The sequence below is a fragment of the Emydura macquarii genome, unplaced genomic scaffold (genome assembly GCF_026122565.2).
Source record: "Emydura macquarii macquarii isolate MOO-44397 ecotype Brisbane River unplaced genomic scaffold, CSIRO-AGI_Emac_v2 contig_212, whole genome shotgun sequence".
Classification (NCBI taxonomy): domain Eukaryota; kingdom Metazoa; phylum Chordata; order Testudines; family Chelidae; genus Emydura; species Emydura macquarii.
Window position 1 is genome coordinate 11,426,200 of NW_027130349.1, and position 16,561 is coordinate 11,442,760.

A 16,561-nucleotide genomic window follows, 5' to 3' on the forward strand; every position below is an offset into this window, starting at 1 on the left:
TGCACCCCTGTTGACCAGAATCAAAACAAGCCCTTCCCTTTATTGTTCTCTGCACAGGTTGGATTCTTTTGGCCTTGGTTTTTTTGCCTTTTGGATAAGGCTTCTCATCCCAATACAGGTAGGGGCACTCTCTTTTTAGCTGTCCTCTCCACCCACAGGCATAACATTTCCTTGGCTGGGCTTCTGGCCCTGGTACCTCCTTTCCAGTCTCAATCTCTGCAGCCTCTTCTCTCATGAGCTTAAATAAATACAGTTGTTGTTCAGCTAGCTGTGTCAAATAGTTTTGCAGGTACAAATGTGCCTCCTACTGTCTCTGCTGGTTCTCTAGCTCCTGCCTTAGTAGGGCATGGAGCCATCACTTCTGTTTGTCAGCCCCACCTTTGCAGAGGTGGCAACTTTGGGGTCCAGCCTGGAAAGATATAAGGCTTCCACTTACTGAAGCTCCATTCTTTCCCTTTTTTCCCCCTGCTATAGCCTTCCGCACTCTCCTTGTATTGGGGTGACCACCTTATACAGTCCTCCACACTTTCTTACACTCCCCTTTTATCCAAGGTGATCATCATGCACGATCTATCACCCATTTTTTGTCTCAGGGGTAATTGCCTACTCGCATTCTCCACCACGTTGTCACAGGGGTGCTCTACTCACCATTGTCGGACCTCCTTCTGGCTGCATCTGGGGATTAGCTCTGCCAGGCTGACACTCCTTCCTGAGGTTGCACTCCATCATTCTCTCAGTTCCTCTCTCCTGAGACTCACCTGCTCATGCTTAATGGCTTGGCTCTGTGGCAAGGTCACTGTAGTTTTCCCCTTCCGGGGTGGGTGTGTGGACCAAAGTCTCTCAAGACTCACTGTCCCAGGCAGTCTTCCCAGCCACTGCCCAGTAATAGTACTGCTTCCCTAGTGGCTGGTAGGAATCCAGGCCTGCTCTCTACACTGGATTCCAGCCCAGGCACCCTACAACAAGCAGTCAAGCCAACTCCTGAACCTTACTGTTACATCCTTGGGCTGCTTCCTACCTTGTCTTCTTTTACCTTGACAGTGACTGCATTTTCTCTTGCCGCAGTTTTTGTGCAGCTGAACCTTGTCTCTAATTAGTCCTTGTTCCCTGGGTCCTCCTCCAGATGAAGCCTAGGCAGTTAATTGGCCCACACCTGGCCACTTTAACCCCTTCAGGTATTGTGTGAGATGGACACCCTATCACAGTTCTGTCTTTTGCAGGTTAGTAATTGACTAATTACCTCCATGTGCTAATGTGGAAACGAATACTAAGCAAAATCCTAGTGACAAGGTAGTTTGTAGCTTTCATGAATGTTAGCAGGTCAGGGGAAAGACTATTGGAAAATCTAGTGAAGGTGCACCCAAAAAGTGCCTATCCCAGGATCTGGGCCCCAGCAACATATAGGCAGCCAGTGCCAATAATGGAGCACAGGTAAAAAATGCACACAGATATATACAGCATAACAAACAGATTTAATGAATTTTGCTGCAGTTTGATTTCTAGATCTAGTACTAGAATAATCCAATCTCAAGGTGAGAGAGGCATGGGTGACAGTTGCAAGGTCGGCATCTGAAATAAGTAAGTGGTCTTACCCTTTTGGTAGCAAAGGATGGAAAATAACCTGACATGGCCATTACTACTACCTGCTCATCTACTGGTAGCAGGAAGTCTGACCAGGCCCTTAGATTACAAACCCAGTCTCTCAGTTAATGTAATCAGAAAGGATCCATTCTTATGTCGTCTGTTTAAATCTAATATAATTTCTTAGTGGAGGATATCTGCTCAGTCACAGTCCTTCCTTCATGGATAGCCACATTCAGTGCCATCATTGATACTGCTTCTTACAGTTTTACTAAGCAGTTGTAGAGTGAAATTGTGGTAATTCTTGTCAGTTTCATTGCAGCCTACAGAGTTCTGAATAGCAGCTGTGAGACTGACCAGTCTTGTGAATTTAATTACTGCTACTTGAGAATGCTATGAACAGAAACACAAGAGAGTGGTGAGAAAATACCAATTCTAGAGCCAGTCAAGACTCTGAAATCATGAAACTCAATGATAATGCTACGTCAAGGGCATGTAATCATCACCACATCTGTATTCCTGGTAGGCTGGGGAACTCAGTTGGCGTCCATAATAAATTGGGGTTAGTGGAATTGGCTTTGTATTTACAGTTTAGTGTAAGTATAGTGTACAAGAATAAAAAGTTGTCATTTTGCACACATTTATAATGCTGCAAATTTAGCTCAGATTATACAAACAGTATTATTGTGAGAATTAGTATGCAGTCGTGTAAGTATAGCTTCTTAATACGTTCTCATAGGGAAGCAGAGTTAAGATTTATTACATCTGTCACAGTTTATTTTTTCAGGACATAGGGCTTTTTTGTCTGTAATGTACTGTGCACATTTATAGAGCTGTAAAAATAATACACTAATTTAAAAATTGCATTACCATAGATCTTTGTTTGGAATATATATCGATGCATACATTTTACACAGTGCATAAGTAATAGTAGGTTCTTCATATGTACAAGTGAACTGATGTATAGTTCATATGGGAAGTATAATTTGAATGTCCTATCTTTTCATGTAAAATTAATTGATGTGTTGCATGCATTTAGCACTATTTTGCATTTATATAAAGTGCAATTTATTGAGAGAGAGATTCCATGCAACATAGGATACTGTATATTTATTTATGCATTTATTGAGCTGTCTCTGTTCTCCATTACATCCTTCTGAAGTTTTCTAAATAGCACAACCTGACTGGTTTGAGATCTGGCAAATTTACATCTTAAATTGCAAGTGATTAATATGGTTGACAGCTTAACCACATAGTACTTAGCATAAGTTGTTAAATTCTAGACTTTTTGCTTTTTATACCTACAATGTACATCAGTGTGGGAATGATGGATTGCACTTTGACCTACTTGATTGATAAGTAACAGTTTCAATGGAATGAGAGAGAGTTTTTAGCAGATTTGGAATTCATTTCCCACTTCTTTTCTTCCAGCTCAAATACTTTCAGTTGAAGAAGATATAGCAGTATTTGCTCTTACTCAGTTTCTCTGTATCATGTCAATTTAAAAAACAAACAAAATTAGCCTTACTGGAGCTTTGCTTCAGATCCCAATAATAGACTCAAATTGTCTCAAGTGCACCCAGGTGCTTTTTTGAGTTTTGTCTGTTTAGATCACACTTCTGGGACAAACACCTGCTCAGCATGTGAACTCAGAATCCTCTGTAAAGCAGTAACTATTAGAACCCACACCTGCTCTTTTGTTGATCCAAGTGCTTGGATAATGGGTATTTTGGGAACTCCAGTCTAGACCACTTTTCAGTTCCTCTTGTCAGCTAATGCAGAAAGGTCAGAGCCCTCATTGTCCTGCTTCTGGAGGCCATCTTAGATCTTTAATTTGGTTTTCTCTTCCATTTTTTTTATAGCTCTCATTAATAATAGAGTAATAATTTTAGTGTTCTCTATTTACATGATATTTTTGTGGTTCCTGGGACTGTGGCACTTTGAGCTTTTTGGATGTTATTGTCAGCATTACAGCTTCGGTGCCATTGTTTGCCATTTGTTAGCATAGTGGACTGTGACAAAAAGATTTTTTTCAAGTCTTGTTTCTAGTAAAATCAAAATTCCAGTCTCTAACGTACAAATATGTGAAACATCTGCCCAGCAGGTGCACTGTTTATGCAGTCTTCATGTCTAGTTCTAATCTGTCAACTTGTTTACCTCTGCCTACGAGCACTTCCTCAAGGTTACCTAGATTGAGTTTGTGCCAACTGTTTCTAATTCAGATACCTAACTCTTTCAAATGTTAAGACAACTTGATGAGACATTGAGCTAAGTATCATGAGTATATTGCTATCATTATATTCCTTAGTGTCTTCTGATCTCCCCCATGTATGTTTAATGTATGTTAAACCTATAGGAGGGATGACTGAATTGAGTTGCGTGAGACACAGGCAAGAGCTTGTGGTGAGAGAGAACAATTTGCCCCTTCAACCTTCTGTGTCCTATCTAAACGGTAGGAATGGACTTCTCTTAACACAATCCACGTCTGTCCTTGCTAGATTTGTAAAAGGATTAGCAGCACTTCACAATCAGCAATGTTGAAGGCTGCTGATATAGCTAATAATTATAGCAGGGACATTTAAGCTCTGTCCTAGCTCTTAGCAGAACTTATGATTGGTCTTAGATTTCTTTTTTGGTGGCCTTTTGAATTGAAGTTTCCAACCTCAATGTACTCAAATGGGAAAGGTAGGTTTTCCTATATTCCAGTGGGCTATTATATCTTTTCCTTCAAGAAGTCTCCCTAATTAGACTCCGGTTCAGGTGTATCCCTTATCATTTAAATCTCATGCTATGCAAACTGTTAGTTCTTTTGAACTTTGGAAGTTTTTAATTCTTTCTAACATCAAAGTTATCTTCATTTTGACTATAGTTTCAACCAACTTGATCAGATGGTCTATTTAAACTCCACTTTGATTCCTAGTTTTATTCCGCATAAAGCAAAGTTGGTCTTGAGAATTGTACCTTCTTTTTTTTCCAAATGTTTTCTGTTTCATCTAGCCGGAAATAAATCAGATAAAGAAGATTTCTTCTTCTCTAAAAGTGCTAGAAGAACATTTTGTTATTCATTGGATGTTTACTGTGTTTTGATATATTACTGTGACAGAATTAGTCAGTCATCTGGTGATTTGACCGAGGGTTGGGGACTAAAGCATCTACATTTCTCTGGCCTATTCAGATGCTATATTTCCAAATACTATAATGCAGAGAGAACTCCATGACTCCTCTGTGCCCAAGTACATTGTGTTATAAACAGCAAAAAAGGTGGCTTTGGCAGAAAAAAATCTGTCAAGTAGGCTTTGTTGACTTTGTCCTTTTCTCCAAAGACTGTCCTTACATGCTTTTGGCTATTGGCTATTTGTAACAGCAAACGTGAAATAGTATTTCCCCTACCACCCAATTACTTTTGAAAAAATAATTTCTCCTTGTATAAAGGTTTCAAATTTGTGTATGTGAAGAGTGCAGAAAGTATAATTTCACTTGTAAACGTTGCTTTTGCATTTGACACCAATCTAAGAAAATCTTTTCTAGATTTGCCTTTCTAACTTTCAAAACCTTTCTAACTGTTACTTGTGAGCTTAATAAAATCTTTCCAAATAAATAGATTTCACTATTTTTTCTCTCTTGCTTCCCCTTCCCTCTCTGAAGAGGAGTGTAATTTTGAATATAGTTCCAGAGGGGTATCCGTGTTAGTCTGTGTACAGCAAAAACAACGAGAGTCCTGTAGCACGTTAAAGACTAACAAATTTCTGCAGGCATAAGCTTTCATGGGCTGCAACCCACTTCGTCAGATGCATAAAATGGAAATCACAGATAGGAGGTATATATATATACACATCCAAGAGTAAGAAACAACAATGGGGAGGGCAACTGCTAACAAAGTCAATTCAGTTAGAATAGATGAGGCCTATTCACAACCGTTGATTAGAAGGTGAGAATGTGTGAACAGTGACAGTTACTTCTTGTAATGAGAGAACTATTCCGAGTCCCTATTCAGACCCAGTCTGATTGTGTCAAGTTTTCATACGAGTTCCAGCTCTGCAGTTTCTTGCTGAAGTCTGTTTTTGAAGTTTTTTTATAGAAGTATAGCAACTTTCAAGTCAGCTACAGAGTGTCCTGGGAGATTGAAGTGCTCTCCGACTGGTTTAAGGATGTTACTATTTTTTAAGTCTGATTTGTGTCCATTTATTCTTTTGTGTAGTGACAGTCCGGTTTGGCCAATGTACATGGCAGAGGGACATTGCTGGCACATGATGGCATGTATGACATTAGTAGATGTGCAAGTGAATGAGCTCCTTATGGTGTGGCTGATGTGGTTAGGACCCGTGATAGTGTCACTAGAGTCGATGTGAGGGCAGAGGTGGCAAAGGGGTTTGTTGCAGGGATAGGTTCCTGGGTTCGTGTTCTTGTTGTATGGTGTACGGTTGCTGGTTAGTATTTGCTTCAGGTTGGGGGGCTATCTGTAAGCAAGGATAGGCCTGATTCCCAAGGCTTGAGCGAGTGAGGGATCATCTACTAGGATAGGTTGTAGATCCTTAATGATATGTTGGAGAGATTTTAGCTGGGGGCTGTAGGTGATGGCCAGTGGTGTTCTGTTGTTTTGTTTGTTGGGTCTGTCCTGTAGTAGGTGACTTCTGAGTACCCGTCTGGCTCTGTCAATTTGTTTCTTCACCTCCCAAGGTGGGTATTGTAGTTTTAAGAATGTTTTATGAAGATCCTGTAAGTGTTTGTCTCTGTCTGAGGGAACGGAGCAAATCCGGTTGTATCTTAGGGCTTGGCTGTAGACAATGGATCATGTAATGTGTCCAGGGTGGAAGCTGGAGGCATGAAGGTATGTATTGCGGTCAGTTGGTTTTCGGTATAGGGTGGTATTAATGCTAATAATTACATTAATACCACCCTATACTGAAAACCAACTGACCGCAAACTTGACACAATCAGACTGAGTCTGAATAGGGACTTGGAATGGTTCTCTCATTACAAAAAGTAATTGTCACTGTTTACACATTCTCACCTTCTAATCAACGGTTGTGAATAGGCCTCATCTATTCTAACTGAATTGACTTTGTTAGCACTTGCCCTCCCCATTATTGTTTCTTACTCTTGGATGTGTTTATATATACCTCCTATCTGTGATTTCCATTTCATGCATCTGACGAAGTGGGTTGCAGCCCATGAAAGCTTATGCCCGCAGAAATTTGTAGTCTTTAAGGTGCTACAGGACTCTCGGGTTTTTTTAATATAGTTTACATTTCATTACAGTATCCAGTTCTGGGTCACATTTGTTCAGTACTAAATAGATCATATCTTCTTAATGTGATTCTTATGGTATGGGAAGTCCAAGAAAGTGAGTTTGGATCAAAGGATGCCTGATTATTTTAGTATTCCTTTGGTACTGTTCTTGTACTTATCAGTCAAGGAGCTGATAGATATCTCAATCCAGGACTGATGGGCTGTTGCACTAAGAAACAGAAACAACATTTAGAAGTAAAATTCTATTTTTTTTTTTTTTAAACTTTTTTCTAAATGTGCTTCTAGCAAGAACATCCCTTTTTTCTATTTTTCAGTAATGGTACTTTGCTTTAAAAGTTAAATATATATGTGTCATTCTTTTTAAATAAGTATACACTATTCTTCGCTATACAAACATTACTTAGTATACTTTTTGTTTCTATCAGAGCAAGGACAAGATTGCATCCTACAGCAAAACTCCAAAAGTGGATAGGAATAATGTGGGGAAAGAGATGAAAGAAAAGTCTTCCATGAAACGTAAACTTCCTTTTACTATTAGTCCATCCAGAAATGAAGATCGAAATTCAGACACAGGTAGAACATTTTTTATTTCCTTAGCTAATCATTTGCTGCTGAAACACATCATGATTATAATTATTTTATGTTATGATAGTGAGTTAAATGCAAAGGATGCTAACCAGTATAGATGTGCGTGCGTGCGTGCTTGCTTGCTTGTTTCTGGTTGTCAGATCTCAGTCTCACCTGTTAGGCTTTCATTCTGTCAGGCACTTGCATGCTAGCACAGTTCTTCTCAGCTACTTTTTCCAGCAATTTCTCCGTCTCATCCTTCTGCTTCTATTTTAGTCATAAATTTGCCTCATCCATTGTCATTTCTAAATGCCCATTTGCTCAAAGAAACATATTGATGAAAATGAAAAGACACAGAGGTTTAAGTGCCCCAACTGAAATACAGCTTCTCTGCCTTCAATAGGCTCACATTTTGTGCTCCATGTGGAAAGGACCAGGAAGGGCTAAGCTCATGGAATTAACTGTTCTCAAATCAACCCTGGAAGGAAACTTTTCCCTAAAATGTAATCTAATGTGATCTATACAAGATGTAACTGTGTGACATACTCAAGCATATCCCACTAGAATCAATTTCTTCTAGATTTCATGACCTGTTTTAACATAACTCTTTTAGAATAAAGAGGGGAGTATTAGGAAACCTCCCCCCCCACTGAATCAACCCACAATATTTTAACTTCACTGAACACAACTAGTCCAGTAAGAATTCTTATAGTAGCAAGAAACCTTTAAGGCACGCAGTCAGAGGTCATTGGAAGGCAGTCTCTACGTATAGCATTTCTTCAGTAGGTTTATTATTGCATTTTCTTCTTAAATGCCCATAACCATATATTCTTCTACATATAAATTTTACTACTGATGTAAATGTCCTCTGTTAACACCTCCATTAACAAGTTTAGAACTCAGTGCAAGATAGATTATATCCATCGCTAGTCATTTATCATCTACCCAGGGTTCATTCATGCAGTTGATTTGCCTCCTGGACATGCAGACCGAATATGAATTGCATAATATTTTTTGCCCTCCCCAGAGAGAATATGACCTGTTATCACAATTTTGAATAGCTAGTAGCGCCATTTCTGTTGCATGCAAAATGTGGTATTGTCATTAGACCTCAACTTCTTAGTAGTACTTTGGAATTGTAGCATCTTATGCTAATTAATAGTGTGCCCTCTTGATTCTGAAAAAGCCATGTTCCTATCATTAGATTTTAAATGCACTATTGATATCTGCTATCTCAGGTAGAACTTTTAATGTTAAACACTAGTAATAGTTTAATGTCTGATGATAGGAGTATTTAGTAGTAATATTTAACATTTATATAGTGTTTTGCATGTTCAAAACTATTTACAGACTTGAACTAAGTAATCATCACAATGTCTTGTGATGTATTAGTATTCCTGTTTAACATGTATATTATAGTAGCACCTACAGTAACAATCATCACAACCAGGTTGAGCTCCACTGTGCTAGGTACCATACAGATTTATAATAAATGACACTCCCTGCCCAAAAGAGTTTACAGTCTAAAAGACGAGACATGGCAATGTAATAGGATGTGCACAATTACTTATTCTATACCCGTGATCACAACTCACCACCTGGTTAGCTGCTGTCAGTTAGGTTGCAGCTCTCTGTATTACATTACGTCACAGGTAGGTGGACTACTGGTGTTATTCTCATTTTATAGATGAGAAAGTTGAAACATAGAGGTGAAGTGACTTGCCTGAGACCACCCAGAGTCATTGGTATTGCTGGGACTAGAATGCAAATCTCCTAATTCCAAATTCCTGTGACTAATCCATTATACTGCCTGTGCTGCCTCTGACCTTACTTGTGCTTGCTCACTGTACTTCGGGGAGATTGCCAACTGTTCTGGTTTAATTGTTGTTTGAGTGGATAGGAGGTAAGAGTAAAATAGCAAGAGAGAATAAGTTTGGAGAGAAGTGGGATTCATTATTCTGTTGATCTACCTGCATCTACACCAGCAGTTAAGTTGGCATAGCTACAACATTGAGAGATGTAGATTTTTCACATCCTTGAGTGCAGTAACTATGTCGACATTAGACCAGGCCAAAAAAAGACTTTTGCAGCGGATGAACTACTTTATCAAATAACTCTTAAAATGCCCCTATGAGAGCCAAACTATACCATGGTCTTAAAGAGAAGGCCTGTCAGCTGAAGAAGTGGGTAAGGCAGTCACTTGGTTTTTTATTTACCTTTACCACAACAAGTTCACTATCAGTGCTCTTCAGATTTGACTGTAGTATTGACATTTGTCTTATATTTTAGAAATGTATTAGTTACAATTATCACATTCTATCATACTTTCTCATAGAGGGAATTCTATTTGGAGTTATAGATTTGGACTGATAGATTGGATGAGAACATTTTTCTTACCTCCAGTAGGCATTCTGTAATTCAAGTCTTCCAATCCAGAACCAGTCATTTTATTAAAAGTACATCATTTATCTAGAATATTTCAATTTTTCCTCTTTTCTGGTTGTCCGAGGATGAACAGTAAGATAAAACTGTTTTTGCTATGTATGCTTCTGATTGTTTGATTCTTCTACCTGATTAACAGGTAGAAAGGTGATTTAATTGTCTAAGTAACAGAAACTATTGAAAATAGGAAAATTCTTTCTTTTCCCACCTACCCTGAGTAATGAGGATTTTGTTTAAAAGTCCTTTACATAGTTGATTGCAGTTCTTACTTGTTGCTTTTTTATGAATAATTAGTCTTTGGGCAAAACTTAAATATGTTTGGCTCTTTTAACCTCTCCTCACAAGCCTTGTTTACCAAACCTTTTCTTATTTTGTTTGTAACAATAGCTTCCTTGTTGTACCCTTCTTGTTTCTTCTCTAATTTCCCTTTTTTGAAAAATGTTTACCAAAATATTACTTCAGTTGAGGCTTAACCAGTGTCAACTATTGCTTGTTTTCTGTGTACAGATCTTAATAGAATCTAAGACTCTGCTCCTGTGAACATTTATGTACATACTTCAATTTATACCATTGAGACATCCCTTTGAAGTCAGTGGACTATTTGTATGCTTTAAATACTTATGCAAGTGCTTAATTTTGAGGATTGGGGCCTAATACAGCATTTAGCATTTTTAAAAAAAGTTAATTCTTAATTTGTACTCCTCACACCATTCCATATTTGTTCATTTAACTTCTCCCTGCTACATGAAAACATTATTTGTTTTTCTTTAAAATAATTTTATGACTTCAGCCAATTTACCAGGATTATACTGGTTTAAATCTAACCTCCAGATTAGTTTGAGTCCCTCACAGTTTTGTATTGTCCTTTAATTTTATCATCTTTGACTTTATCCTCTTACATTATTAATAGTAAAGATACTTCTTACTTCAAAGTGGTTTATAATGTCCTCTCAGTACTAACCCACACCTTGCCTTCACATAGACCTATTATTAACTACTCCTTGTTTCTGGTTTGTTTTTTACCAGATGTGCACTCGTATTTCTCTATTTACCCTATGGGAATTTTACATGGGATCATATGATATGTCTTACCAAAGCTCTGATATGCTAATTGTACTGCATTTCCTTTATCCACTAAGGTTGTTACTCAACCAAAGCAAGTATTTGGGTTAGTTTGGCATGATTTGTTTTTTAAAAACCCATGTTGCATATTACTTTCCTAAAGTGCTTAGAGATTGATTTGTTGTTTTGCTCTAGGAATTCACATTTTTTTCTAGCCTTAAAAATAGGTACAATACTGTTTGCCTTGAGACATAATCTTTCTTCCATAAATTCCCCAAAATAATTGCCAGTGATTCTGACGTTTACTGCTGCTACTTTCTTTAGCATGTCATTGTGAATTTCATCAGGCCCTGATCATTTGAACCCCTACATTAAGGAGTGCGGAAAAGCATCTCAGAACATTGCCCTCCTATAACTTAACCATTTAAAATTATCTTTTAAAGATGTTATGAATGTTACAGTAAAAGAGGAAAATGTTAAAGCTTTGCTGTCAACCAATTTGGCTCAAAATGTTGTGGTGGTTTTTTAAGCCTTTTACAAAACATAAAATCTATTGTAGAGGAAAGATTTTTAAAACAAATGGAAGTCCTGTTTCTAACCCTGTCCTTGTAGTATTGTACTAGTACAGAGAACCTGAAAGTGAAACTGACCAGGAATTCACTATAAATAGAAGGAAAACTGACTTTTCTGGTTGTTTTGTCCAAGCTGAGAAATGTAAAAAGGAAACACAAACAGCAAAATAGTGAAAGATGTTAGATTTTTAAGACTTAACTTTTAACAGTCTAGTCATAACCTATAGGATTTCAAATTTCATTTTTAAACTTACTGTCCCTTTTAATAGAAAAATTATTTCAGTTCAAATTATATCTTTATAAAATAAAATAAATTAAATACACAAATTGTGAAGACAATGTTTTGAGACCCAGAAAAATTAGACTAGTCTATTTTAAATCAAGGTTTCCTCAGCACCCTTACTCAGCCTTTCCTGCTTACTGTAGTCTACCTGTGAGGAGACCTTAGGGCAGTGAGTGATCTTGCATATTATATATGTTGCTATAATTGGTTGCATGATTCAAGAGTCCTGATCATTAATCAGGAATTTTCTGTGGATTTATGTGATTATCAACTAAAAGCTGTGGAAAAACTAGTACATGTAGTCTTAGACTAAGTATCTAGAGATCTTTTTAAATGGTGTGTCCAAGTTTCTCTTTTGTATGCCATGCTTCCCGCCACCCCTTTTCTCCTGTGTCTTCTCATTCTATAGATTCAGATCCAGGACATACACATGAAAACTGGGGGGAGAGATTAATACCTTCTTACAGGACATATTCAGGTAAATGGATTATCAGGTGCACTTGCTGTAGTCCAGTGGTTTTTTGTTAACATTATTGTTAATTTTCATTTAGTGTTTATCGACCATTTAAAATGTATTTGAAAACACTTTGTGAATTCTAACAGAAAGGTGGATAAAGAAATGTTTCCTGAGTGACAAAGGAATGACTGGAAATAACGGAAATAATCTAAAAGAACATAATTTAATTTATATGATACCTTTCATCCCAGAGAATCCATAAGAGCAACTGTTCAACAACACTCTGCAGTGCTAAACAGTTAGGATAGGAATGTATTACCATCATTTGCAGAATACAATGTTCAAAATATAAAATGGTGATAAACATAGGCAAAGTAAAAAGTGACAGAAAATGTACAGTATACTGCAATGCAAAGACAGATCTTGCAAGACCGATCTTTAAAATGTGTCTAACGATATCAATATTGGTTTTGGCACATTATTTTGACTAATTGAACATTGTTAAAACAACATTGAGCTGTAATTCTGAAATAAAAGTTATATATTTAAAACTTTTTTTGTAGAAAAGAGCCATGAACAATAACAGTATGAATGTATAAACACAAATCATGCCAGACAAACTAGAGCACTTTCTTTTGATAGAATTACTAAATTAGTGGATGAAGAGAACATAGTAAATAATTCATGGAGAGGATAACACCTCTCCATAGTTGAGGTTAAACCAGAGTTCCATTGTAGGCTTTATTCTGACTTCCCACACAAACTTTCTTACTCTTAATAGGAGCCGAATATTGGTATGAATTTTTCTATTATTATTTTAAGCTGGTGAACACTTCTTCTGGATTCCCAGAAATCAGGGCTACATAGTTCAGAAACTGCAAGCCCTCAAAAATTAAACTTTTCAACTACGTCACCTTCTCCAATACAATAATAAATAAAAAACAACAAATTCGCACAAATTCACGTGTGCAGATCTATAATTGTCCATGCTTAGAACAGTTTTGGTATTTTTTAAATTAAAAACAAAGTTAAGTATATATTTGTTCAACAAAGAATTAATTAGCAATATAGTGCTCAACTGCTTTTCTTTTCCTCAGAGCATTATGTCTGTAGAAACTCTGTGTGGGAACATTAGACTTTGCAGGGAGGCTGCAGCAGGAGGGGGAGTTTAGAGTGCTGAGCAAAGAGAGCTCTGTGTCAGGCAGAGGAAGGTTTGTTGCAGCAGATCTGTGACAGAAAAGAAGAGAGGTGAGAAGGGAATGGATAGGAGCAGAGAGGAGACTTCATGGGGCTACGAGAGGAAGTGGATGCAAACAGAAGGGACTGCAGAGAACAAAGGAGGGCAGCAGAGAGGGGACTATTACAGAGGACTAGAGGAGTGTGGAATATAGTGGAGTCCTTCATGGGACTTAGACTTCTAGGTTCCAGAGTCGCTTGAAAATTTTGTACTTAGTGTATCAACGTATGCCAAAAACTCCTTTGCCCAGATCATGACTTTTTTTTTGCTTTACGTGAAGTTTGCTTTTTTAAGTGTACTTACAATTTACCTCTTATACAAGTTACTGCAGTCTGTATTAATGTCTCCTCCAGTATTAAGATTTTTGCTTCCATAGTCTGCAGAATTCTTAAAAGCTTTTATGAAAAAAGATAAGGGGAAGATGGAAGAATGATACTGTACCAGTACAGGGGTTTTTCCAAATTTAAGATCAGGGTGGATTGATTTAAATCATGATTAACATTGGTGATTTAATTAATTCTTCGAGTGTTTGCTTACGTCGATTCCATGTTAGGTGCATGTGTACCCACGTGCACAACTGCTGGAGATTTTTTTGCCTTAGCAGTATCTGTAGGGCCAGCTCTGGAGCCCCGCATTGATGCCACAGTATATGAGGCTCTGCCAGCTGTGCACCCCTCTGTTCCTTCTTTCTGACAGTTATGGTTGCAGAAGCTTCTTTCTTCTTTGCGATAGCAAGCCTCAATTCATAGTTTGCCTTTGTTTGTTGTATGTAGTTCTAGTTTGTTTGTTAGTTAAGCAAGTTATAATTGGTGGTCTCCCTATGGACATCCGCCCCAGGAGGGGCATGCACCATTCCCTGGGCTTCAAACTGTGTTCCGTGTGTCATAAGGCCTTTCCACTAAACGACCCTCAGAAGAGTTGCCTGAAGTGTTTAAGGAGTGAAACACATCAGGGACAGGTGTAAAATTTGTAAGCTTTTGATCACGAACCAAAAAGGACAGGAATATCTGCCTTCATGCCCTGTTGATGGAGGCAGCACGCAGACTGTCCTCCGAACCACCCCACTCGGAATCGGTGTCAAGCACATTGGCATTGGTGCACAGCACCCAGCTGGCACCAAGCTCCGTGCGGCACCATTCGTCTTCGGTGGTACAAAAGAAGCGACAAAAGAAAAGAGTGGACCGTGGGTGCTCCCCTATGCTGAAGAAGCATAAGATGGGATTGGGCAAAGGACCTGTGTCGGGCCAATTGGCTGCAAAGGAGCAGCTGGAGACAACTCCTTCCAGGATTGAGAGCCCATTGAGGGAACCACTCCCAACTTCTGAGAGTGGAAGGGGGCCCCTTCGCCTTGTGGTGCTGTCTATTCTGGAGGCATTTCAAACGGTTAGGGACCTTATGGCCCTCCTGATGTCGCCCACCATAAGTACTGTGATCAGAGTGACCAAGCTGGTCAAGTCACCTGCCTCCAGGGAGAAACCGGCAGTGAGGCCACTGCAATGGCCAATCTACCAGCGCTGTTCCCTGGAACCTCAGTACTGGTCTACAACACGCCAGACCTCATCATCTGTACTGAGAAGACGGTCCTCACCCTCTCAACCCTGGTCCCCAGAACCGCAGTCATGGTCTCCAGTTGCGAGATGGGAGTCACCAGTCGCATACAGTTGCTCCAGATCACCCTGGTACCAACCATTGTCATCGTGCCACCATTCACTGGAGGCATGGTGCCGGTTGCTGGATATGCGGCACCAATCCCAGTCCCGCTCCCTGATGCCATACCGCTCTCTGCCTACATGGCATCACTCTTCCCCTGCGCGGCACCGCTGTCCAGCCACATGCTGGTCTCCACCTCCATTGTTCCAAGGATGCCCACCAGCAGTCACCCTCCCTGCAGTATGAAGAGGTGCTCTCGGCACTGCCATGATCCCCGAAGGAGGAATCATCCTCCTTGGATTCTGAAAGGGAGATACTGCCCCCAGACGCGCAGCTCATTGGGCACACTGATGTTGGGTGCTGGCCCTGTGGCAGGTTTCTGGCCACAAGGCCATTAGCCGACTCAGTGGCTACATTGGAACCCATGGGGGACCCCAATGATGTCAGGGCCTTTTTCCCCACCAGTTGTCTGGGACCATGTACAAGAAGCAGCCTGCAGGACCAATAGCCTCAACGTGGGATTCGGACCTGGAGTTGGAACCTGGTGCCAACACCAGGGACCCAGTGATGAAGGCAGCTTCAGTGGAGAAGAGGAGGTACAACTCCCTCCCACCGCTTGCACAGTCATCCTCATTGTCACCGGAAGAGACTGTCACCAACCCAGCCCCTTCGAAAGGGTGGCCTCCAACTTGGGCCTGGAGGCTGAGGAGCTCTCGGAGCCTATGGACAGCTTATTTGATACCTTGGCTTCTGCGGCACTGACTGAATAGTACTCTCTGTTCATGATGGACTGCTAAAGGTGGTCAAAGGCTTGTGGCAGACACCATCTTTCCTACCACCAACCTAAAAACGGACCAAAAAGAAATATTATGTCCCAGCTAAGGCCTGTGAATACTTGTTCTGGCAGCCACCCCTGGGATATCTGGTGGTGGCTGCGATGAATGAAAAGGACAGGCAGGGTTAAACTAGCTTGACACTGAAAAATAAGGACATGAACAAACTGGACTTGTTTGGAAGAAAGATCTATTCCACAGCCAGTTTACAACTCAGGATTTCTAACCAGTAGGCATTGCTGGGGATATACAATTACAACATCTGGGACTCGGTTACTAAATTGAAAGACTCCCTGCCTCAAGAGATAAGGCAGGAGTTTGTATCCATTGTGGAGGAGGGGAAGACAGTAGCTAGAGCCTCTCTCTAGTGGACATTGGATGCTGCTCATTCAGTGGGCAGGTCAGTGGTCTCTGCAGTGTTGATGTGGCAGTGCTCATAGTTACAGTCCTCGGACCTGTCCTAGGAAATGCAGCAATTGGTGCAGGACCTTCCCTGTGAGGGCAATGCTCTATTTTCAGAGCAAACGAATGCCAGGCTGCATGGCTTGAAAGACACTAGGGACAACTTGCACTCACTTGGGTTGTATACCCCCCAGTCTTCCTGGAGGCAATTCAGTCCCTTGCAGC

At 39.8% G+C, this 16,561-nt stretch overlaps 1 protein-coding gene across 2 annotated transcripts in view; it reads left to right on the top strand.

Annotated features, from left to right (window-relative positions):
* Nucleotides 1-16,561, top strand: part of ANKRD12 (ankyrin repeat domain 12) — a 121,149-nt gene that overhangs the window by 47,227 nt on the left and 57,361 nt on the right. The window contains exons 4-5 of one of the 2 annotated variants that reach the window (XM_067547707.1): nt 7,257-7,404; nt 12,167-12,235. In XM_067547707.1, the coding sequence (XP_067403808.1) occupies nt 7,257-7,404; nt 12,167-12,235 (217 nt within the window). The remainder of the gene's footprint in view (nt 1-7,256; nt 7,405-12,166; nt 12,236-16,561) is intronic. The other variant, XM_067547717.1, reaches the window with a different exon arrangement.